A 24,587-nucleotide genomic window follows, 5' to 3' on the forward strand; every position below is an offset into this window, starting at 1 on the left:
TGTGAGTTCGAGCCCTGCATCAGGCTTTGTGCTGACAGCTCAGACCCTGGAGCCTGCTTCGAATTCTGGGTCTCCCTCTCTCTCTGCCCCTCCCCCACCCATGCTCTGTCTCTCACTCTCTCTGTCAAAAATAAATAAACATTAAAAAAATTTTTTTTAAAAAGCAAAACACATGGGAGACTATTTCATTAACATTTAAGAAAGCAACAGCTACTTTCCTGAGATGTTATCCGACATGCTAGCCACTAGCCACATTATTTAAATTTAAATTAATTAAAATAAAATAAAGTTTAAAATTCAGTTCCTCAGCTGTCTCAGCCATATTTCAAGTGTGGTTTAATAGCCACATGTGGCTAGAGGCTACCATATTGTATGATATAGATACATAACATTTTTGTCATCACAGGAAATCATTTCAGAAAGTTCTATTAGACAATACTAGTTTACAAAAAATGCCACTGATGGGGCCACAGATGTAAGATCATCTATAAAGAACATGTTTTCGGGGTGCCTGGGTGGCTCAGTCGGTTAAGCATCCGACTTCGGCTCAGGTCATGATCGCACAGTCGGTGAGTTCGAGCCCCGCATCGGGCTCTGTGCTGATAGCTCGGAGCCTGGAGCCTGCTTCAGATTCTGTGTCTCCCTCTCTCTGACCCTTCCCCGTTCATGCTCTGTCTCTCTGTGTGTCAAAAATAAATAAACATTAAAAAAATTAAAAAAAAAAAGAACATTTTTTCTCTAACAGGGACCTGGATTTCATAATCATAATTAGCACTGTAAAGTTTTTATCAACAAACTTTTCAAAGTGAGACAAATATTGTCTAAAAGTAACATGGGAGCAAATTTTCTATAGAAAATATTAGGGCTCTAAGTTCCTAAATAAGTAATTTAAAATAAAAGATGCTGGCACATGACACTCTGCACAAGGCTTCAGATTTACTTGGTACCCACTTGTCCATCGCTGGTTCTGTGAAGCCCTCCACCTTCTGCAGCAATCCTCCACTCTCTTATGGCCTAGAATAGATTTCTGTTTTAAGGCCTGGTGAAGCCTCTCTCTCTCTCTCAAGTGTAATTTTAATAGGAATTAGGTGCTGTTTTCCATTTTTTCCCCGGAGAACCAAATTAAATTCTAACTCTACCATACACATTAAATGTACAAAAATCTCTAATCTTTAAGGTATGGCTTCAGCACATTTATATTTCACAGCTATTCCAAAAGGTAATCCCAAAGAAGGCTAAAGTTTTTGAAAAATTCTTCCAAAATATCTAATATCTAATACCTAATATAGGTGCAGATATTGTTTATTATACAAGTGTCTAAAAATGCATTTGCCATTGACTTGTTAGGGAAGTTTGTTAAGCCTTTCCAATAGAGCCCCTCTCCCCTTATCATATCTCTAGACACCAATATGTTCACCTGGCATGAAATATATGACTCCTACTCTATCTAGACTAAAAACTGTTTTACAAAAATAACTATAATATATCACACTTCCTTAGAAGGATTTTAGCCCCTATCTTCTGAGGCATAATTTGCTAATGAGTTACTAGGGATACAATCTTAAAATATTATTGGTTTTTAGACACAAATTCAAATTTGTGTGGCATACTCAGATATAATGTAAAATTATTATATTCTTCACAAAATATACTGTTGATATAAACAGATGTTAATCAAAACTTCCTTATACAGAGGTAAAATTTCATAACTTTTCTTCTAATTCTTCTTTAAAAAGCACAATTTATTTTAGAAATAACTTTTACCTTCTTTTAAGTTCTCGGGAGCCTGAATTCTCATGACCGACACTTCGCATCCTAGGGTTTTCCACATGGCGCCACTGTCCCGCTGGTCTGTACTTCAAAATCTCATTCTGCCATTCATCATCAAAAGCGTGAGCATCACCTACATTAAATATCAAAATAAAGGGGCAAGTATTAAGATATCAACTGTCAGTAAATGCTTTGTTTCCACATACTTGATTCTGGCTTTGTGCTTCTATCATCTAACCTCAAGATAGATGCAGGTAAGTGCTCCAAATATAAAGGTCTTTGACTCAGGGTAATACTTCCTTTTTTGTTTGTCCCTCTTTTATTCCTATTGACAATTTGGTTATTGACGATCTGGTCTTTCATGCATCTGCCTGGATATCATATTATTCCACCCAATGGACCCTTTGACCAAATCATACTGATTCAGTCTTTTTTGGGGGGTCATCTCCTGGTGAACATGCTTTTCCTCTGTACTTGGAAACTCCTTCAATAACAAGCACTTCCTATTAACCTCACCATTTTCCTACATAACTTGGCCTAACACACAAGCTTCTGTTGTCAGTTTCCTGATAGGTTGCACATCTTGACTGTCAATTTATGTTGTTATGAAGTAGGTAACCTGACTTTGATAATAACAGCTGTTAAATGGTAATACTGTTCTTCCAGATGGCCTTTATAATGTATGTGTTCGTTCACTAAATTTTTCCTCAACATGTTAATTATTGTGAAGTACTCTTCATATGTTTAACTATGACAAAACTACAAAGGTTAAAATTTAAGAAAGGTTAAGATGTAACTTCCATCTCATCGCCGAAGAATAATTTTATCAACCCAACCTTAAGAGAATTTCTTTTACTAAAATGGTAATTTAAACCCTTTATTAAGACAAAACACTTTTTGAAAATGCTTTTTGAAAATGAGAGATGAATATAACCCAAAAACTACAATGACAAGAGTTAGGACACTGAAAGGACTTAAATGCATTGAAGAATGAATATAAAATCTAGAAAATGTAAAGACTTATTTGACATATACATGATATACTATCTAACAGTACAAGGAATTAAAATCTTATCTATACAAAACTTCAAGTGTCTGCCAGTAAAGAATGGTTTAAATAAAATATGGCCTATTCAAGATAAAACTTTTAGGTAACCATTTAGAATATTTTTGAAAGACAACATCATAGGTAATTGCTTTCACAATTATAATGGTGAATTAAAATAAGCACAATATAAACTAGACAATAAAATACTAATTAAAAAAAGTTTATGTGTTTATATATACATAAAACTATTAAGAAGAAATATAGTAAAACAGTAATAATGGTTATTTGAGGTTGTGATTATAGATAATTTTAATTTTCTTCTTTCTTCATTTTTTAAATATACCCCAGAAATATTAAAAAACTCATTTTGCCTACTGACAGTCTTACCAAATGACAATTCAAAAGATTCCATTTCCAAGTATAAAACAAAAAATAAGTAACATTACCAAAACCACTATAAAAAACAGATCTACTATGAAACAATGAATACACAATTTTATTACTTTGATAAGGTAGTCCATACACGTACTATTCATAACCTACCTCAAAAGGACATCTTATGAAATGTTTCTACAGAAAACATTCAAGTTCTACCAGTACAGCTGCTGTTTTAAGAGGAAGAATGCTACTTTCTGTGACAACTTACTTTCATTCATATTGATGAACTCTTGGTTGACCTCTTCGTCTCCAGTTTTGTTGTTCTTTGACTTTTTAATGACATGAGCTCTGTCGTGAAGATGATGACCAACAGCCATTTTTTCTAGTCCACTGTCAGAATCTCTCAATGCTCTCCTAGTTTCCTTTATCTATAAAAGTGAGTTATTATTTAAATATATATAGAATATTTATAGTTCTAAATTTCTCAGGACCTCTTTACCTATAGAGGTAATACCATGAACCTACAGCTGCAAAAATACCGGGTGCTCAGTTCCCCTGCTAAGTTGCAGTGAAACTGTGATAATAGTTCTCTGATATTTCCTGGACTGCTCAAAATTAAAATGTCTAGGGCAAATAGAACCAATATAATCTAACCTTTTTTTCTAAATTGTAATCAAATATTAAAACAAATAACTTAATTATATAAAACTTAGTGCCTTCAACACTGTCCTTAACAATGTAATAGTTAGGAGTACATGCTAGCATTCCTACAAATAAAGGCAACTAATTATTCAGTAGTCATGTTGATGGGCTTGAAATCTCATGGCTCCTACATATCAACTCTATGGGTCATTAGAATATTAGTGATAGCCAAAGACTATTAATAGTAGCATGGTTTGCTGTAGGATGTCTATAAATAAATTGCTTACATTTAAGATGCATGTCACTTATAGCAAGTTAAAATGAAAATGTCTGCCCTATGGCAAGAGCATCATTAAAAGGTATGTCTTCATATGTAAGAACTAAAAAATGAACTACTCACACCTATTAAATAGGCAAACCTAATTTTTTTTTTTACTGTAAGTACTAACAAGGAAGTGTAGAAATGGGAACTCATTATCAGACTTTCTGGGAGCCAACTGTTTTCAATCGCTGTGTGATAGTAACTTCGTAATTTCTAGGTAAAGATGAAGGCACTCACCTCCTACAAACCAACAATAACATTCCTAGACCTTTTACACAAGGAGACATGTATAAAGATAAGTAAGAGAGAAATTAGAAATATCTATCAACAGAAAAATAGATTCAAAACTGTGGTATATTCATATTTTAGATAATATATAGAAGTCAAAATAAATAAACAGCTGCACGTATCAACTCGAATAAATCTCAGAAGCATTTTACTGAGCAAAGTCAAGTTGCAGAGGACACACGCAGCATGAACCCATTTATATAAAATTTAGAAACCCGTAAAATAATTCATTATATTGTTTTTGAAGCATACGTAAGTAATAAAATTGTAAAAATATACATCAGGAAAAGTTCCAGATATAGGAAAATGGTTCTTTTTGGGGGAGAAAGTAAAAGGGAAAAGGAACCAGGGAGGGATGAGTGCATGGAAACTTAAACTGCATCTGTAACATTTTTGCTTAAAAAGAAAACAAAGCAAGAGACAACGTAAAGCAAATAGAGAAAAACTTTATGATTTAACTAAACTGAGTGGAAGGAATATGGATATTTATTATATTATTTTCTATATATTTTCTGTACACTTGATGTATTTTATGAGTTAAAAAATTCATTTACTTCAGATATAAATTAAAAATTGACACTTATTTCACAAAACAAAGACTTTTTTCAGGTCTACTTACCTGGTCAAGATGTAAAGGTAATAACAAACATCAATAATAGAAATTTACATGAAAAAGGCACCTGAGGTGGGGATGGGGAGACAAAAAATTGCCTTAAACTAAGGAAAGGCAACTAGCATTACTGTTTTTCACAGTGATATGTGTCTTCTCCCCCTCATCCCTACTCCCAAAGAACTGTATCAAGCTTTAATAATTAAAATATGACATAGGTGATGTATCATTCCAAATTTTATAAAGCTCCAAGAATGCTCAGAAAATACTTACTCCTCCTGGAGCCCTACGGGTTTGAGTTGAGGCCTGGAAAACCTTTGGTGGTTCATCTCCTACTTTGGAATAAGTCATAATTGAGGAAGAACTAAATGAATGTCCATTTGGATCCACTGAAAGGTGACCCTAGAGGTAAGTATAAAATGTAAATCCAGAGAGTTTAGTCAAATATGAAGACTTATGTCAGAGGATTCAGGTAAGTAACAATACTAGCTAGACATTCTACTAAGGCTATGGTGTATCCAAATGGCACCTCCAGGAAGGTCCTAATCTCCTTCCATTGTAGGTACCAATTTTCACTCTTCTTGTGAGGAATAATAACAAGTGATTCACTCATAGATCCCGAAGTCTTTGAGATCACAGACTTGCAGCTTAGATTTAAATATAAATGCTGTGCCCTGAGGCTTATGATGCTATTATAGTTAGTGGTTGACCCTTGTGTGTAATTTTGCCAACAGTGAACCAACTAGCCATATACCAAGAAGTTTTACACCTCCTGTGGGTACCAGATTGCTAGATTACTAATGTCATTAATAATGCCCTAGATTTGGACATTCTGAAATGATCCTTAGATTCTAAACTGGATGACTAAAATAATATGAGTCTTCTTCATCAATATGAAGTTATTATTTTTTTTTTTGATGTTAATAGTACAAGTAGAAAAGTAAGAGTATTAGTACTAGCTTGTAACTATTTGGATTGCATGGATCTAATCCAGTGCTTAACATCACTCCTAAAATGTCTGTTTTCAGTTTTTAAAAAAAACAATACAAAACACTAAAAATTTCCTAGGTGCTACAAATCCTTTTAAGTAGACAAGTTACAAATAATTAAAAAATCTAAATTCATATAAAATGTCCATTTACAATAGTGACCTTCAGCAGAACAAATGTTTTTGAGGTTGTTTAATTTTGAAAGTTAATTAATGATATTTTTCAAACTCATAGTTTGTAAAATCAATTTGGTAGGTTGTGACCAGGATTTTTAAAATATGAACTAAAACAGAAAATATTGGCACACTCTGTAAATAGTACGATCATTTTCTCGCAAAACTTTTATTTCAGGTATATTTTTATAGTACACAAGTATTGTGTACTGGGTCATACTGTAAGATATATTTTTCAACCACTGTGGACCATGATTAAAAAAAAGTTGAGGGACGCCTGGTGGCTCAGTCGGTTCAGCGTCCAACTTCGGCTTAGGTCATGATCTCATGGTTCGTGAGTTCGAGCCCCAGGTCGGGCTCTGTGCTGACAGCTCGGAGCCTGGGGCCTGCTTCAGATTCTGTGTCTCCCTCTCTCTCTGTCCATCCCCCACTCATGCTCTGTCTCTCTGTCTTTCAAAAATAAATAAACATTAACAAATTTAAAAAAAAATTGAAAGCCATTATAATATGGGTACCAATAACTGAAAATAATGTTCTCATCAATTTTTTAGTACTTACAAAGTTTCTTTGTAATTCCTGCATACTGTTTCGCATATTTAACATCATTCGGTCCATTGCCTGAAAAGGGTTGACATCTGTACGCTACAGGATATTAGGAAGTATGTTATTAACTATATGTACAACACAAAAGAAGCAAATCAACCTTCCCAAAACAGCTGAAATTTTTTTTTCTTGATTTTTGCAGTGGGATCTCATGCAGTAATCGACCAGGCAAAGATAATTTAAGGACTATACAAAAAAGTGATTTGTTAAGGAAAAAATGGAAGCATATATACAGAATCCCAAACAACCAACATATAAATAATTAGGGAGTTGCAACACTATAAATTCATGCATACATACATGTATATATACATATACACACACATATATAAATACATGAACATATACAGATAAACACACATTCATCAACTTTCTCAAAACACAATTTAGTTAATATTTAAATGCCGAGCAGTGTCTGGGCTGGGACAGGTCTAGAATATAATAGTTTTCAAGTTTTTCCTTCCTCCCTCTCAATACATCAACATGCAAATAAATAAAACTTGGGTATAAGATACCAATGTCACTTCCACTAGTACAACACAGGTGACAGAAACTGCCTGAGGGTGCAGGCTGTCCTTACATCATAAGAGGATCCAAGGGATAGAGATTAATTCACTCTACTAGTAGGCCTAGAATTTGCCACCTACCATGGAAGGCTCAGTAGGGCATTCCCTTGAAGCATGACATATGCTTCTTTAGAATAATTAAGAATTGCTCTAGACTAGTGGTTTCTCAGCCAAAATTGACTTTGACTCTCTGGGACATTTGTCAATAATTATACTCATTTTTGTGTGTCACAACCAAGGAGGTGTATGACTGTCATCTACTGAGTAAAGGCCAGGGACACTGCTAAAATCCTACAAAGCATAGGACAGTCCCCTACTCCCTAGAAAAAGAATTATCTGGCTTCAAATGTCAATGGTGTCGGGTTGAGAAGCTCTGCTCTACAAAAATCAGTCACTGATTTTAGTTTTTATCACTAGAACACTCACCAGAACTTAAAAAATGAAGCACACATTTTAGTGTGTCACCCAATGCATTATTTACTATTATAAAACAGAAGTGTTTGATTCAAGGAACTTCTCCACTTAAACGGGAGTCTTCTGAATCCTGTAAGGGACTATAGTTTAATGCTAGTATTTCAGTCCCTCTGGAGATTCTTTTGCTGTATGCCAAGCTGGGACTCAATAAAGAATTATCAAAGGCCTGTCTCTATCTCTGCCTTCCATTGGGTTTTTATTACTTGTAACAATGGGAAATAGATAGGAAAACTAAATTCTTCTTTAGAACTTGCACTTATCACATCAGGGAACAAAGACACATTTGTGAGATACTGATACATATATCTTTGGGTACACAATGCGCAATCTGCGTTTCAGGGATTCAACACAATTCAGGAAACATTCCAAATATTTTGTTTCAACACCAGGTTGAGAAATCAGGGCTGTATAAAAGACAAAATTCATGAGCGTTAGAAGGACTAGCCCAAGTAAGAAGACGAGAAGGAAGAAAAGATCAGATGTTTGGGTACATTCTGCCGTTTTCTCAATTCACTGTCACATCAGCCATTTAAAAATTTATCTGTACTTGCTGTGGGGTGGCCCAACACCTTGGAGTGACAAAAAGTGGGGGGTACAAATTAGAGCTAAGATTCCAGTGAGCTCCTAAGGCCTTTGGGAACTTTGAACACATGCTCTTCTCTCTGCCCTTAATGTTTTTATACTGGCTCTCAGCATATCCTCTCATGATTCAAGTATTACCTCCTCAGAAAGGCAACCGGTCTAAAGTAATCTCTGCTTCACCTTCCATCTGTCACTATATCATTACCCTGCTTCATCTCCTTTAGTGTACTTCAAAGTACTTTATCTGAAATTATTTTGTTATTTGTTGCCTGTCTTCCTTCTATAGAAATAATTTCTGTGAAGGTAGGGTTATCTTCTCTGTTTTATTCACTACTATATTCTCAATACTTTCAAAATAATTCCTAGCACACCGGAAGACTCCCTAAACATTTGATGAATAAATGAACAAACTATCTCTAACTCAGCTCAAACTCATATATTCAATTGATACCAGATAAATTGTAAACCAGATAAACTATTGCCTCAAATGCAAAATATCCCAAACAGAAATGATCCTTTGACCACCCCTGTTCTCTTATCTGTTCATATGAGTATGAATGCTCTGTTCCTTAGCTCAATGGCATTCCCATCTAGCTAATTTCTCATGTCAAAAAATGGCATAATACTTTCCTTTTCTCTCTTTACTGTTCCTTCAACACAAGAAATCCCCAAGTTCTACCCATTCACCCCTTTAACTCTCTTTCAAACGAGATTATTTCTCTTTATCACCACGGCCATTACCCAAGTAGAAGCCATTAGTAATATTTCCCAGAACACTTTAACAGCCTCCTGGCCTCTCTGTCTCCACTGTGGTCCCTTCTAGTCTTTCTTTCCCCTATAGGCACAATAATCTTTCAAAACTGAGAACCTGACTCTATTGCCATTTTGGTGAAAATTCATCAACTGCTTCCTTATTCTTCAGATAATATCCCCAGTTCTTACCAGCACAAAAAGAAGTCCCTGATTACCTCCGTATCTTTATCTGTATCTACTCTCCAACTCATGCTCCAGGGCCAAGTGATCCTAAACATCTTTGAGCTTCCTAGCTAACAGGTCTTTGCACATGTGTTTTCTTCTGTGTTGAACACCCTTGTTCTCCCCCTCTCCCTGCTTTTCCTGGCTAACTCCTAATAATCCTTAAGGTTCTGGAAATCTCTGATTAACTTCCACCCCAACACCACAAAAGGTCTAGGTACCAGGCTTTTTTCTATCTGTGCTTCCACAGCACGCTGAACTTCTTGATCATTTTACTGATAAGTGAGCAGTTATAGCACAGAGTTAATTTGTTGTTTGTCCCACTAATAACTCTGGTGAGGAAGGACAAATATTGTATGTCAAACTTTAAGGAGACAAAGGGCTAAAGTCTAAAAAAGAAAATAAACAAATTTTGCATAAGAGCATAGATGTGTCCAAAGGAAATGTTCTAAGGTCATGCTATTCTCTGCTACTCCTTAGACTGCCTTTAAGTATGTTAGAAACTAGCATCACAGAAAACAAAGAAATAGCAGAAGAAAAGCTGGTTGCAGAGTAGCCATACTTGGACATGGGAAAGGAAAAGCAGCATGAGTAAGTTAACAACAGAGTGCTAGAAAAAGCAGCCAATCTGAGCTTCTGCAAATGTGCTCTTCTAGCTACAGTTTGGTACTTTTTTATCTTTTGGAAAGTCACCACAGCATATGGAAGTGTCCAAACTCTCAAACACAACTATGGGGATCCCTTTTGTAAATCAAATGAATATTCATCTATTAAAATGCATTTTTTCTCTTTGAAGACTGATTTTATTTATGTTGATATGACTTAATTCAGAAAAAAACATGCCTGAACACTCTAAGATCAACACATGAAACAGGTTTCAGTACAAATTCTAAAAAGCCATTTTGAAATTAAGTGAAACTGCATGCCAATTCACTTTGCTTGAGTTAATGAAAAGTACTTGTCAGAAAATACTGCTAAAATGGTTTGTGTCTCATGATACGAACCATACCACCAAAACTGCCAAAAGGCATAAGAGAATTCATTACCTAGGAAAAAAATCCAATTAATTTTGGTTATGATATGTATAATGATAATCCCTGAAAAAGAAAGAAATATACTACATAATCACATAGTTCTGAGCTGATAAAATTTTTAAACCATTTAATAAAAAATCCTCAACATAGATTTTAAAAATTACCTGCTTATTATTGTTATTCAAAACCACATACCACTCTTAAGTATGACTGCTATATACTATTTACCAAAAACAGTTGAAAGAAAAAGTCTTTGTTATAGATTAAGACAAACATTTCTCAAAGGAAATGCAAATTCACACCAAAGGTATAATGATTAAAGTATCATCTTTCCTTTGCTCAACTATTCCATATTTTTAAAAGATGAGTTGGGGCGCCTGGGTGGTTCAGTCGGTTAAGCGTCCGACTTCAGCTCAGGTCATGATCTCACAGTTCATGGGTTCGAGCCCTGTGTCAGGCTCTGTGCTGACAGCTCAGAGCCTGGAACCTGCTTCAGATTCTGCGTCTCCCTCTCTTTCTGCCCCTCCCTGGCTCGCACTCTGTCTCTCTCTCTCTCTGAAAAATAAATAAATATTAAAAAAAAAAAGATGAGTTAACCTACCTATAACTGATTAAAAATAAGCAATTACCTACATTAATAACATTTCAAAAGATAAGTAGAGACATTGGGCAAAAAAAATTAATGAGAATCTCCCAAGAACTAATATATAGAATAAAAAATATAGACTTCTGAAAGGATCACAAACACAGATTTAAAAATATATAGGGTCTTTGATAAAAAAATGTTAAGTATAATAAATGGAATTATCAAAATCAATAGTTCACAAATTGTATTCCTCAGTATGTACAGATAAGTAAAAATAAAATTTAGGCAGATAAATATAAAAATTAAAAATTTTCATTACTTGGAGGTTTCAAATATTGAAAGTAAAATTTGAATTTTTGGGTAAATGGTATATGTAAGGTTTTACCATCATTCAGTGATAATTTTCTCCCTATGTAAGTTATGGTGAAAAATAGAGAAAATGTGTATTTATGTTAAATTGTATAATAAATTATATCAGATGATATATATGTATACTATATATTTAGAAGAGTAATCTCCAAAGTGCACTGAATGCACAAATAAAATTTCTCTATTTCTTTTTGCTTCAAAGAAAAATATTAAATTTTTTTTATGTTTATTCATTTTTGAGAGACAGAGACAGAGTGAGAGCAGAGGAAGGAAAGAGAGAGAGGGAGACACAGAATCCTTAGCAGGCTCCAGGGTCTGAGCTGTCAGCACAGTAGCCCTATGCAGGGCTCAGACCCACAAACCATGAGATCATGACCTGAGCTGAAGTCAGATGCTTAACCGACTGAGCCACCCAGGCGCCCCTAAAAGAAAAACATTTTAGATTGACTCTGGTGTCATCACTCAATCTACATGTCTGATGGTCACATGTCATACCTTGAATTATAAATTGCTTAATTAAATATATTTACAGATTAAATTATCTAGTTTTAAACAAAACTAATCCTCCCAAAATGGACAACTGGCTTAAAAATATCCCCATAGGAGCACCTGGGTGGCTCAGTTGGTTAAGTGTCCGACTCTTGGTTTCAGCTCAGGTCATGATCTCAAGGTTCTTGAGTTCGAGCCCAGCATAGGACTCCATGCTGACAGTGCGGAGCTCGCTTGGGATTCTCTCTCTCCCTCTCTCTTTGCCCCTCCCCCATTTGCTCATGTGCTTGCTCTCTCAAAAATAAACTTTAAAAAAAATAAAAAATCCCCATAAAATTATCATGAACTGAAGAAAATGCTAATAATATAAACAAGAAAACAGCATAGTTAGCTTCACCTACTTTTGTAGGAGTCTCTGCTTTCTTCATAAAATGGCTGATAGAGATGACAAATGTCAAGAAATGGGCCAAAAATTTAAAAAAAATATCAAGATGTCTAGCTGAAATGTAGATTTTCATCCACCATGCTTAAAAGCAACAGCTAATGGCTCACTGCTTAATCAAAAAAATTTATAATTTCATGAGAAGAGAGAGAAGCTTAATATGAATTTTGATGAAAGTTCATATGGACTAGGATAGCTAGCATGCTCAAAAAGCCTACTGTTTTCTTGGCTGTGCTCTTTTCAGATAGTAGCAGTCTTTTCCATCTTCTGCAGTCAATTTCTATTTGTCCCTACCTTCACATCTAGTTATAAAACACTGACTTAGAAAAGTTCAAGCTGACAGAGAGGTCTTTTGTTGCTACTGTTTGTTTGGTTTTGCTTTAATTAATTTATTTTTGCTATTACATTTAGTCTTTCACACTTAGACATACACGTGTCAAATATATACACCCTACAGGATATAAGGAGAGCCAATCCTCACCAATATAAGTTATAAAGGCACACACACAAAAAAATGAGTCTTGGCTAAAAGCGAGGCTAAATGTTCCTTGGAAAAATCTGCTGTAACCAATTTTATAATTTATAATTATATTACAACTTATAAATTGTAATATTTTAAAAATTATTACTTCCCTAGGAAAATACTCAGTACTCTTGGCTAGCAAAGGATTTCTATACAGTTTGAACGACAAAAAGTGGATTGGTGTTAGCATTCTAAGATAGTTGATAGGATATAATGTCGTTCTCCACTGGGAATAAAATTGCCACTTCTTCCTTCTTCTATAAAAGCTACAAATAGCTCATTTATGCACATAAATACAAAGTACTATATACAGCCCTATTCTTGTCTTGCTATGGTTATAGCAGATATACAAAATATTTCAATGCTCATATGAAAGACAAAATTTCAGAATTTGTTAATTGATTTTATCTGCACTCCTTGATAATTTTTCCTTTGATCTTAATTTTAGACTTTCATAGAAACTGATAACCCTAAAAGTAAAGTATATATATATATATATATTTAAAATGTATGTTACATGTATATATTATTTATATATTTAAAATATATTTATATATTTTAAATGTATATATATTTATATATTTTTAAAATATATATATATATTCACTAAATGAAAAAAAACAAATTGGAATAAAAGTAATATCTATTGGAATAAGATGAAAAAGAATGTGAAATTTTCATTTAAATGGTAAATGTAGGAGTATCTGGGTGGCTCGGTCAGTTAAGCTCACTCTTGCTTTCAGCTTAGGTCATGGTATCTCATGATTTCGTGGGTTCGAGCCTGCACTGGGCTCTGTGCTGATGGTGCAGAGCCTGCTTGGAATTCTCACTCTCCTTCTCTCTGCCCCTCCCCTGCTCACACTGTCTCTGTCTCTCTCAAAATAAATAAATAAACTTAAAAAATTTTAAAAAATGGCAAATGTAATTTTATCCTTCAAACCCCTTGAAATATTCAGCCTCTCTTTTATTTTTTTTATTTTTTTTTAAATTTTTTTAAACATTTATTTATTTTTGAGACAGAGAGAGACAGAGAATGAATGGGGGAGGGGCAGAGAGAGAGGGAGACACAGAATCGGAAGCAGGCTCCAGGCTCTGAGCCATCAGCCCGGAGCCCGACGCGGGGCTCGAACTCACGGACTGCGAGATCGTGACCTGAGCCGAAGTCGGACGCTCAAACGACTGAGCCACCCAGGCGCCCCTCAGCCTCTCTTTTAGCCAAAACTTATTCTTTACTACATATTTATAATTTATACTGGTGAGATATGGCTCACTTTTTTCCCCTAGGTTGTGACACATATGATATGTTTATATCTAAGTATGAAAGACTTATGTAATAGCAAAAGTTAATTAATAGAAAACAAAAAAAAACTGCTGTGGACTTTTATTCTAGAACTGCTATTCTGAAGGAAAAAGCAAGAGAAACGAAATTAACAGGGAAGAAAGTAGTTAAGGTATGTAAACATCCTAGATTTTTTAGTTCAGTACGTTTGTAACCTCCTAGCTTTGCTCTCAGATAAGACTTATGAAAATATACTGCAGTTATGCAAGATTTTTAGATACAGTTAAAAGTTAATCTAAGTTTTGAAGGTTCAAGGAAGCCATGCAGAAGTCTGTTTTTTCCTGGTCCTATAAAGTATTACACCATAGCTTTCGCTGCTTTTTTTAAAGTGGGAAAAAAAAGTGTTGCATAGGTTAGAAAGGATAGTCCCCACACCTGTTCTAACTTAAGACATGGGAGGAAATTCTAAGATGACAACAAACTATATGCACATATTGCTTTAAGTTTGGCTTATAATATATAACCCTATGGTCTTAAAGTTTTGGTAGCACAGTGGAATTCTATAGAGTTAATTCATTGTTAAAAAATTTAGCTTTCCAATAGGTTCCCCCTTTTATATATAACAATTATCTCTATAACACAAACATTATTAATAGCTTAACATCATAGATATATTCTTCTGTAATAATTTTCCTCAAATTCCCATAGGACTTTCTCGCTAAGTTTAAAATAAAGAACTTACAGTCAAAGAATTTTCACCATCATCATGTCTCATGTGATTATGAGCTCTTCCTCTGCCATCAGAGATGCTGAGCAAATCTCTTCCAAAAGGTTCAGAAAAACTTCTCATCATCTGTCGCATACTTTCTCGGTGTGCAATAAAAGAATCGCTGTTGAAAATACATATAATCATTCAAGAGTAAGTGTTGGAATTTAAATAATTAATACGTAGGCAGCTAAATACTACAAAGAATTATTTTGGTCTAATATTCTTGTTGAAGAGACAAAAGAAGAGTTTAGGCAAGTAGAATTATCTCGCTAAGACCCACTAACTCATAAATATAGAAACTGTTCCATTTGCTATCTACTATAATTCATCTATGTAAAAATACACCTTTATTTATCCTTTATTGTATAAAAATGACAAACACAAACTGACACATCTTGGGTAGCTTAAGCCAGCAATAAGAAAAATGGCAAAAAAAAAAAAAAAAAAAGGACTGGAAAATTTTGTTACCACGTAGAGGTCATTCTAGGTAGCCACCAATATAACTTCTACTGAGAACTAATAAAGAATGCTGGCTTGGGGCACCTGGGTGGCTCAGTCAGTTAAACATCTGACTTCAGTTCAGGGCATGATCTCATGATTTGTGGGTTCGAGCCCGGTGACGGGCTCTGTGCTGACAGCTCAGAGCCTGGAGCCTGCGTCAGATTGTGTCTCTCGGTTTCTCTGCCCCTCACCCACTCACACTGTCTCCCTCTCTCCCTCTTTCTCAAAAATAAACATAAAAAAAATTATGCTGACTTATTTTTTAACTCTTATTTATGAAATATGAGCATTGAGAACTATAGCTATGTTACAACACTGTAAATATACATTATCTTAATAGTCAAAGCTACAGATCACCTTTATGAGGCTAACTTTTGTTTCTAAGAACTCTTAAGTTCTTAGAACTCTTTTTTTTTTTTTTTAGTTTTAGAGAGTGAGACCATTCATGAGAGGGGGAGAGGAGCAAAGGGAGAGACAGAATCCCAAGCAGGCTCCACACTCAGCGTGGAGCCCGATGCAGGGCTGAATCCCACGACCCTGGATCATGACCTAAACCAAAATTAAGGGTCGGACGCTCAACTGAATAAGCCACCCAGGCGCTCCTGCTGAGAACTCTTAATATCAGAAATCACTGCATAGTAAAAATATTTTCTAGTCTTAAGATAGCTGTTCTCAAACTTTGAAATTACCAAGCAGGCAATGAGGTTTGAAATGCAGATTTCTGTCCTCCCCCGCCCCCCCCCCCAACATTCCAATCACATTTATTAGTTCTGGGTGTGATTTGTGGACATGCATCCCTGGTGATCTTAACTCAAGCAGTCCTTTCACCAACCTTTGAGGAATAGTATCCTTTCTGTGTACACACTACCCAAATTAATTAGAACCCAAGCCTGCTTTCTGAACCTGTTTCCATAGCTGTAAAATGAGGATAATATTGCACATCCCTGTTGCTGAGATTAAAGCATGTAATCTGAAGGCACAAAGTACAGTATCTAGCCCATATACTATGTTAAATGTTAATCTCCCTTACCTTCTCCTCTTCTTAGCCCATGTATGAATGCTACTTCCTATTATTCTATTATTAATATTAAATACCTCTCATTGAGAAAAGATATGTATTTTATTTAAAAATACATATAGCAATAACCATGTTCCAGGCTGTTTTCTATTTGTATAAATATCAGTGTTCTTAATCTGATGTTATCCCAATCACCCCAAGTCCCATTCAAGAATGTAAAATTTTAGGGGTACCTGGGAGGCTCGGTCAGTTAAGTGTCTGACTTCGGCTCACAGTTTGTGATCTCACAGTTTGTGAGTTCGAGCCCTGTGTCGGGCTCTGGACTGACAGCTTGGAGCCTGGAGCCTGCTTTGGATTCTGTGTCTCCCTCTCTCTCTGCTCCTCCCCTGCTCATGCGTGCTCTCTCTCTCTCTCTCTCTCTCTCTCTCAAAAATAAACATTAAAACATTTTTAAAAAGAATGTAAAATTTTATTGCCTTATTATAGTGGTTCTTAACTTCATTTCAGTTTGAAAATCACTGACCCACTGGTCACTTCCTTACTGCTCACTCTAGAAGTTAAGGCACATCACCACTGGAGTGCACTTTATCAAGGCAATCTTACTCTTCCCTGTAGTCTGTTGGAGCCCCCTAATAGTTTGTCCCCCTTTCAGACTTCCCCACCTTAGTTTCATCCTCCTGGGGTTACCCTTCCCACTTCTCATTCTAAACTCCAACCTTCTAATGTCATCATGAGGAAGCTCAAAAATTCTGTCTTCCTTCAGTAGTCTCAGGCAGAAAGAGCTTTCCTTTGAATTATGCAGTATTTGTATACATAACCCTATCTCAAAGGAGCTCAGATTGAGTCATATTGTCACCTTGGAGGTTAAAAAAATAATAATAAAAACTTCAAGTGCAAATGATTAGTAAACCACTCAACTGGATTATGCTTATGTTATAAAAGAGGTTTTCATTTTAATTCAGCTTTGTTTAGGTTTAATTTAAATACGAAATTTATCCATTTTAGTCATACTATTTGATGAATTTTGAAAAATGCATATAGTAACAACCTTACCACCACAAAGGTGTAGAACATTTCTACCCCCAATGTTCCATCCTGCCTCTTTGCAGATAATTAGCTCCCTCTAACCCTAGTTACCACTGACAAACTTAAAAAAAAAAAGAAAAGATAAAGAAAGCCTATTTATTTATTTTGAAAGAGAGCAAGTGGAGTAGAGACAGAGAGAGAGAGAGAGACAGGAGAGAATCCCAAGCAGGTTCCTCATGGCCAGCGCAGAGCCTGATGTGGGGCTCGAACTCACAGACCGTGATATCATGACCTGAGCTGAAATCAAGAGTTGGATGCTTAACCTACTGAGTCACCCAGGCGCCCCACCACTGACAGGCTTTCTGTCACTATAGTTTCACCTTTTCCAGAATTTCATATAATGGAATCATACATTATGTTGTCTTTTGTGCCTAGCCTCTTTTACTTAGCATAATGCTTCTGTGATTCATCCATGTTGTTCCATTTATTCAGTTTTATTGCTAGGTACATTGTATGTATATGATTATGTCACAATGTAATAATAAACAGTTTCTAGCTTTTTGCTATTATAAATAAAGCTTCTATGAACATTCATGTACTGTTTTTTATGTATATATGGTTTCATTTCTCTTGTGTAAAATAACTAGCAATAGGATTTCAGAGTTGTGCGGTGATTGTTTAATTTTATAAAAAAACGTGAACTTAGAGTTCTAGTTGTGCTACATTCTTGCTTGATAATTGGTATTATCAGTCTTTTTTATTTTATTCATTTGAATGGTGGTGTAATAGTATCTCATTGGGGTTTTATTTTGTGTGTCATTCATATATCTTATTTGATAAAATGTGTTCAAATTTTTTCCCTATTTAAAAAAACCAGATTGTTTGTCTTATTGTTGTAGACTTGTAACAGTTCTTTATATATTGTAGACATAAGACTTTTATCAGATGTTTGTCTTATAAGTATTGCTTCCTAGTCTTGGACTTGCCTTTTCATTCTCTTAATATCAACTTATTCAGCCACATGGATCTTTGTTAGGTCTTCAGTTTCGCCAGACCTTTGCGTAGTAGTTTTATTTCTGACTTAGTTTTCTATCTGTGTCATCATCTTTGCATAACTAATTTCCATTCTCAAAACATTTTATATATTTCTATAAGCTGCTTTCAATTATTTTTAGAAGATGAGGCATAAGTACAATTTTTAAAATGAAGGGAAGAATTGAAACAGGAAGTTAGAAGTAGACAATCTGAGGGAAGTATAGTTAAAAAAAGTAAACTGTGTTGATTATTTTAATGTACCTTCTGAATTTCCTGTCTAAAAGTTAAAAGGCTTATTTGTATTTTATATCTTCTAATATGAGAAATTTATTTTAGGTTTTCTTACAAAAATTTTTGACATTATTGAACTTAATTTCAGTTAGGAATATTATCAACTTGATTATCTAGTCTCTGGTAAACTAATGAACTCACTAATTTATATGTGTGGTAGGCAGCTTCTAAGATGGCCCCCAGTGATCCCCTGCCTTTAAGTATGGGCTGGATTTACTGACTTGCCCCTAATAGAATGTGGATTCTGCTTGGGCACTGTATTAGCATGATGACTCATTCTGGGGCAAGCAGCTGCTATGCTGTGAGACAGCCCTGTGGACAGGCCTACCTGCATGAGCTTAGAAGCAGATTTTTGAGACGTCAACAACCACGTTTAAGAACTTGGAAGTAAATTCTCTATCGGTCAAGCCTTGAAATGATGGCAGCCTTGACTCACAACTTGATGCAGCCTCCTAAGAAGCCCCGAGTCAGAACCACCCAGCCCAGAACAACCCAGAAAGCTGTTTCTGATTTCTAACCAACAGAAATGATATAATAAATGTTGTTTTAAGCTACTAAATTATAGCAGCAATAAATAATACCTATTACATCCCAAAGCACAGCATATAACACATCCAAAACTATCCTCATTCTAATTCTTCAATTTTGTTGGTTTTATCTAAAGACTAGGAGCAAAATGAATGCAAATCTATAAAAATAGTTTGTCTGTAGGTCTGTTTGGTATCATGAAAATTTTTTTTTTGATTTTCACCAAATTTTGAGACTATGTTTGGGATGGTATGAATTAAAATATAAGCTTCCACAAACCTCAGGAGGATGGGGTTTCTCGGACAGGTGGTCTTACTCTAGAGCAGTTGAAACAGACACAAGAAGCCCTTGAAACTATTGATTAAAAGACACAAGTCTCATGTATTAAAGCACTTGAGCCAGAGAAAACCAACTCTGGTTTAAATGAATACCCTTTCTCCAATCAAAAGTCACTAAGGAAAAGCTTCAGAACTGCAGATATTGATTGCAATACAGATGCTTCTCTATGTAGCATGCACCCAGGTGAGTGGAGAATGGTAAACTCTCCCCAAAAATGGCACAGACCATCTGATATACAGAATGGTTCAAATTCAATAAACATTTATCATGTATACTGAGTGTCAAGGACAGAGGTTGATTACTAGTCTAGAGGAACATATAGTCTGACACAAAAATGAGACTTATATGTTTTAAAATTAAGATTATAAAAGTTGGATATTATATTAGTTTAGTCAATGTAAGAAATTACTATAAATTTAGTGATTTAAAACAAAAAAATTACTTTCTGACAGTTCTGGAGGTCAGAAGCCCAGAATGGGTACCACTGGGCCAGAATCAAGGTGTTGACAGGGCTGCATTCTTTCTGCAGGCTCTAGGGGAAAATGTTTCTTTCCTGTCTCTTCAATCTTCTAGAAACTGCCCATGTTCTCTGGCTTGTGGCCCTTCCTTCCATTTTCAAAGCCAGCAACAAAGCATCTTTAAATCTCTCTAACTCTTCTACATTCAAAGAACGCTTGTGATTAAACTGAGCCCACCTGGGTAATAAAGGTTACTCTCTTAAGGTTACTGTAAGGTGATTAATAACCTTAATTTCATCTGTAATCTTAATTCCCCTTGTCATGTAAAATAACATATTTACAAATTCTGGGGACTAGGACATGGACGTCTTTAGAAGGAAGGGACGTATGCTAAATACTTCAGATATAGTCCAGATATAGTCCTAAAATCACAGTATTTAAAACAATTTCCAACTGTTCCTCCTAGTCTGCATAAAATAGTCTCAGAAGATTAAAATGCTAGAAAATACAGCCTGTGATTAACCTGGCACTAGAATGCTGAATGGGATTTCTATGACTGATGATTAAGATAGTAATACAGAATATAAACCTAAATTATGACAAGTCAATAGAGATCTTGAAAGCATTAGCTCCTGAAGTACACTCCAATGGCAGCATTCTCTCGGCACTAAATGGCCTAATTTGTAATTATTATTTCCTCTTATAATTCAAGGTGACTTTTGATGTCCTTTCTTAAGACTACTAAATGATCACATGGGGCACCTGGGTGGCTCAGTTGGTTAAGCATCCATTCGGCTCAGGTCATGATCTCGCAGTTTGGGAGTTCGAGCCCTGTGTCGGGCTCTGTGCTGACAGCTCAGAGTCTGGAACCTGCTTGGGATTCTGTGTCTCCATCTCTCTCTGCCCCTTCCCCACTTGTGCTCTGTCTCTCTCAAAAACAAATAAACATTAAAAAAGATTTTAATAAAAGACTACTAAATGATCACAAAGTTAAAAAAAAAAAGTAAGTAAGAACAAAATCCATACTGATGAAAACTACTTTCTGTTCTTAATGTAGCAAAGTAAGTCATCTACTATACTTCCCCTCCCTACCCAACCCAACTCCTGATACTCTTTGAGCTACTGTCTTCTTCCCTTTAGCACTTAAAATCTTCCAATAGTCATCTATACTTGTATCCTTTACTTTCTTGTAGCTTTATTTTTTTACAAATGCCTCTTTCCTTCCCTTCACTTTCACATTAAAACGCCAAGGATTCCCTCAACCTTCCTTCCAATCACTGAAACCCAAAGGTCATTCCGGTTCCTTGAATACTCAGCAGCATATCTAACTTTGGAGACTTGTTTGATAAATGTCTCCTTTAAATTCTCCTTTGATTGAACATTTTCCTTCTCACCCTTGACAGAGCTTCCAGAGAGTCAAACGTAACTAGCGTGTCAAGATGTTGACACGCTCAGCCTTGAAGCAGCTGGGTGGGACCCAAGCCTGCCAAAGCCACTGGCGCGGGTTACTTCCGGCTTCCATCAGACTTTCCTTCTTCTACCCCAAGGTGCTTTGCAAATATTTTCTAATTGTATATGACATTAAAATGTTGAAAAGTACCATCTCCTAAAGACATATAGTCCCCGACTTACGATGGCTGGACTGACGATTTTTGGAATCACAATGGTGTGAGAATGCTATGCATTCAGTAGAAGCTGCCCTTCGAATTTTGATCCTTTCCCGGACTAGCAACACATGGTACCATACTCTCTAGTGATGCTGAGCAGCAGCAGCAGCAGCTTCAGCTCCCAGTCAGCCTTACAATCACGAAGGCAAACAACCTGTACACTGAGAACCATCATGTACCCATACAACCATTCCATTTTTCATTTTCAGTACAGGATTCAATAAATTACATGAGATATTCAACAGTTTATTGTAAAATAGGCTTTATATTAGTTGATTTTGCCCAACTGTAGGCTAATGCAAGTGTTCGGAGCACATTAAAATAGGGGAGGCTAAACTATGGTGTTCAGTGGGTTAGGTGTAGGAAATGTATTTTCAAATTACACTATTTTCAATTTACAGTGGGTTTATGAGGATGTAATTCCACTGTAAATTGAGGGAGAGCTGTACTTTCTCTAGGCTTTACCCTTTATCCATTCTTGTTTTTTTCTGGCTTCTGTGGGACTATTCCTTTTAACTTGAACATTCTTAAAAATCACGGGAGGTACTTATTAAAATGCAGAGTCCTGAAACATACACCCAAGGATTTTTGATTTATTGTATCTGGGGCATGGCCCAATAACCTGCATTTAAGCAAGGATTTCTATTAACTCTAATGCAGACATTCCAAGAACCTCACATGAACACTAATTAAACACTAATCTATCCTCTTCAACCATTTCATCAGGAACTTCTAAGTTCAATTTCTGCTTGTTTTGATACAAATGGTCTCCATTTATTTTACAAATATTTGCTGAATACCTATGTAAAAGGCACTGTGCCAGGCAGTGGGGATAGAGAGCTGATCTTTGTAGGGCTAAAGCCAATTTTCAACTTCATATTGGCCAAGACATTGTAATACTTTCCAAAATACTCAGGAGTATAAATTACAAATAATGATAAAGTAATTATTGGACATTTGCCTATTTCTATCCTGGTAAGTCTTTAACCTAACATTTCCAACACTTTTTCCTTAGCCTTTCCCCCCCCAACTTTTTCCTTTCTTCCTCTTTACGTCCCTGTTTCTATTAAAGGCATAGTCATTATTCTCCAAGTCGTCCAAACTCAAAACTTCAGGAATGGGCTGGATGTTAGTTGGGTTTTTTATCTGTCCTGTGCGAGCTTCAAGAGACGAAAAGGGTGAACTCTGGTTCCATAGGAAGAATAAAGAAGATGGCAAGTGCCATCAATCTCCCTCTACCAAGAAAAGCTGAGGTTGGTTTGCTTCTTAATTATCATTACTTCTTGAATTTTACTATTTCTTTTCTGGATTCTAACATCTATTAATTTGACCACAGTAAATTTTTAGTAGGCATGTCTAGATTTCTTTCTCACTCAAACAATGGGCATCTGGGCACACAAATCTGACCATTTCTCATCACTAGTTTGAGGATGTTGCTTCATTATCTTCCTTACTTAGTGTTAAGAGAAGTCTGATGACAATCTGGTTCTCATTCTTTCTAAGGGAGCTATACTCTCTGGAAGGTCTATGATTCTTTATATATTTTTTTAATGTATCAAAATTACATTATTATTGGTCCAGGTATAGAATTTAAAAAATATATCCTGTCAACCCTCAAATTTCCCTTTTCAATATGTGTTCTAAGGATTTCAGTATTTTGTTAGTTTCAGAAATTGCTCTCAACATATTTCTTTGCATATTTGCCATTCTATCCATTCCTTTCTTGTAGAACCTTGAACCCTCTGTGATTTTGTCCTGCATATTGGAAGAAATCCCTTGGCTCAGTTTCCCATGTTACTAGTCTTTGTGAAAATTCTCCTTATCTCATTTTTGTTCATTTTAAGATCAAAAATTTAATTTCTGGTATCTCTGGTTATTTTTAAATGACTGCACTATCCTCTGACATATGTAAAGTTTTTCACATTCAATACATTTCAACCTCTTATCAACTGCCTTTCCATACTTCAGACACTAGAAAGCTTAAGACTTGGGGTACCTAGGCGGCTTAGTTGGTTAAGTGTCCAACTCTTGGTTTTGGCTCAGGTCATGATCTCATGGTTTGTGAGTTTGAGCCCTGCATCGGGTTCTGTACTGACAGCGTGAAGCCTGCTTGGAATTCTCTCTCCCTCTCTCTCTGACCCCACCTTGCTCTCTCCTCTCTCTCAAAATAAATAAATAAAACATATATACATATATATATATATATATATATATATATCCAGACACACATATATATATATGTGTTAGCTTAAGACAATTTTGTGGACTCTACAGCAAAGTTTCTGGATTTAGGTTCTGCCACTTACGGGCCATTATCTGAGAATTGGAAGGTAGAAGTGCAAAAGAGTCTGTATGTACTATTCTCTTTTTTGGTACTCATGATCACAGAAGTACACAGTCTTTCCGTAGCAGTGTTAGCAGAACTCCAAGTGTCTGATCACTAGAGTTTATGAGTATTGGGGAACAGGAAAGGGAAATCCATTTTGCCAGTATGGGTCCTAGCAGGGACATCATGGCTTTGCAGCCAGCAGCAGTAGCAGCAGCCTTCCAATTCAATAATTCCTAATGGGAGAATTGGCTATTACGCCCTTGGTGGTCTAGATCTGTGACTTGGCTTTAGGAGTCATTCTTGAAAGTTTAATCTAGAGTCTGTTTCTTAAGCCATCACAACGATTCTCTAAGCTGTTTAATGTCCTGTAATAAATTCTTCCTAAAGTTTCTTCCTAAAGTCACCAGAGTAAATTTGCTTTCTGCAACTGAACTAATGTAGGTATTTACTTTCGTCAGCTTTAATCCCATTCCAGCACTTCTAA

At 35.6% G+C, this 24,587-nt stretch overlaps 1 protein-coding gene across 4 annotated transcripts in view; it reads right to left on the reverse strand.

The window, feature by feature from the left end:
• Positions 1 to 24,587, reverse strand: part of MLF1 (myeloid leukemia factor 1) — a 36,567-nt gene that overhangs the window by 326 nt on the left and 11,654 nt on the right. The window contains exons 2-7 of one of the 4 annotated variants that reach the window (XR_007457532.1): positions 14,885 to 15,032; positions 6,779 to 6,862; positions 5,332 to 5,460; positions 3,465 to 3,624; positions 1,765 to 1,903; positions 952 to 1,014 (exon numbers count right to left, since the gene is read on the reverse strand). Coding sequence is in view for 3 of the 4 variants with exons in the window: in XM_049629641.1 (XP_049485598.1) it covers positions 1,765 to 1,903; positions 3,465 to 3,624; positions 5,332 to 5,460; positions 6,779 to 6,862; positions 14,885 to 15,032 (660 nt within the window). In the remaining variant the exon portion in view is untranslated. The remainder of the gene's footprint in view (positions 1 to 951; positions 1,015 to 1,764; positions 1,904 to 3,464; positions 3,625 to 5,331; positions 5,461 to 6,778; positions 6,863 to 14,884; positions 15,033 to 24,587) is intronic. The other 3 variants (XM_049629642.1, XM_049629641.1, XM_049629643.1) reach the window with 3 other exon arrangements.

Source organism: Panthera uncia, chromosome C2, assembly GCF_023721935.1.
Source record: "Panthera uncia isolate 11264 chromosome C2, Puncia_PCG_1.0, whole genome shotgun sequence".
In the NCBI taxonomy this organism is placed as follows: domain Eukaryota; kingdom Metazoa; phylum Chordata; class Mammalia; order Carnivora; family Felidae; genus Panthera; species Panthera uncia.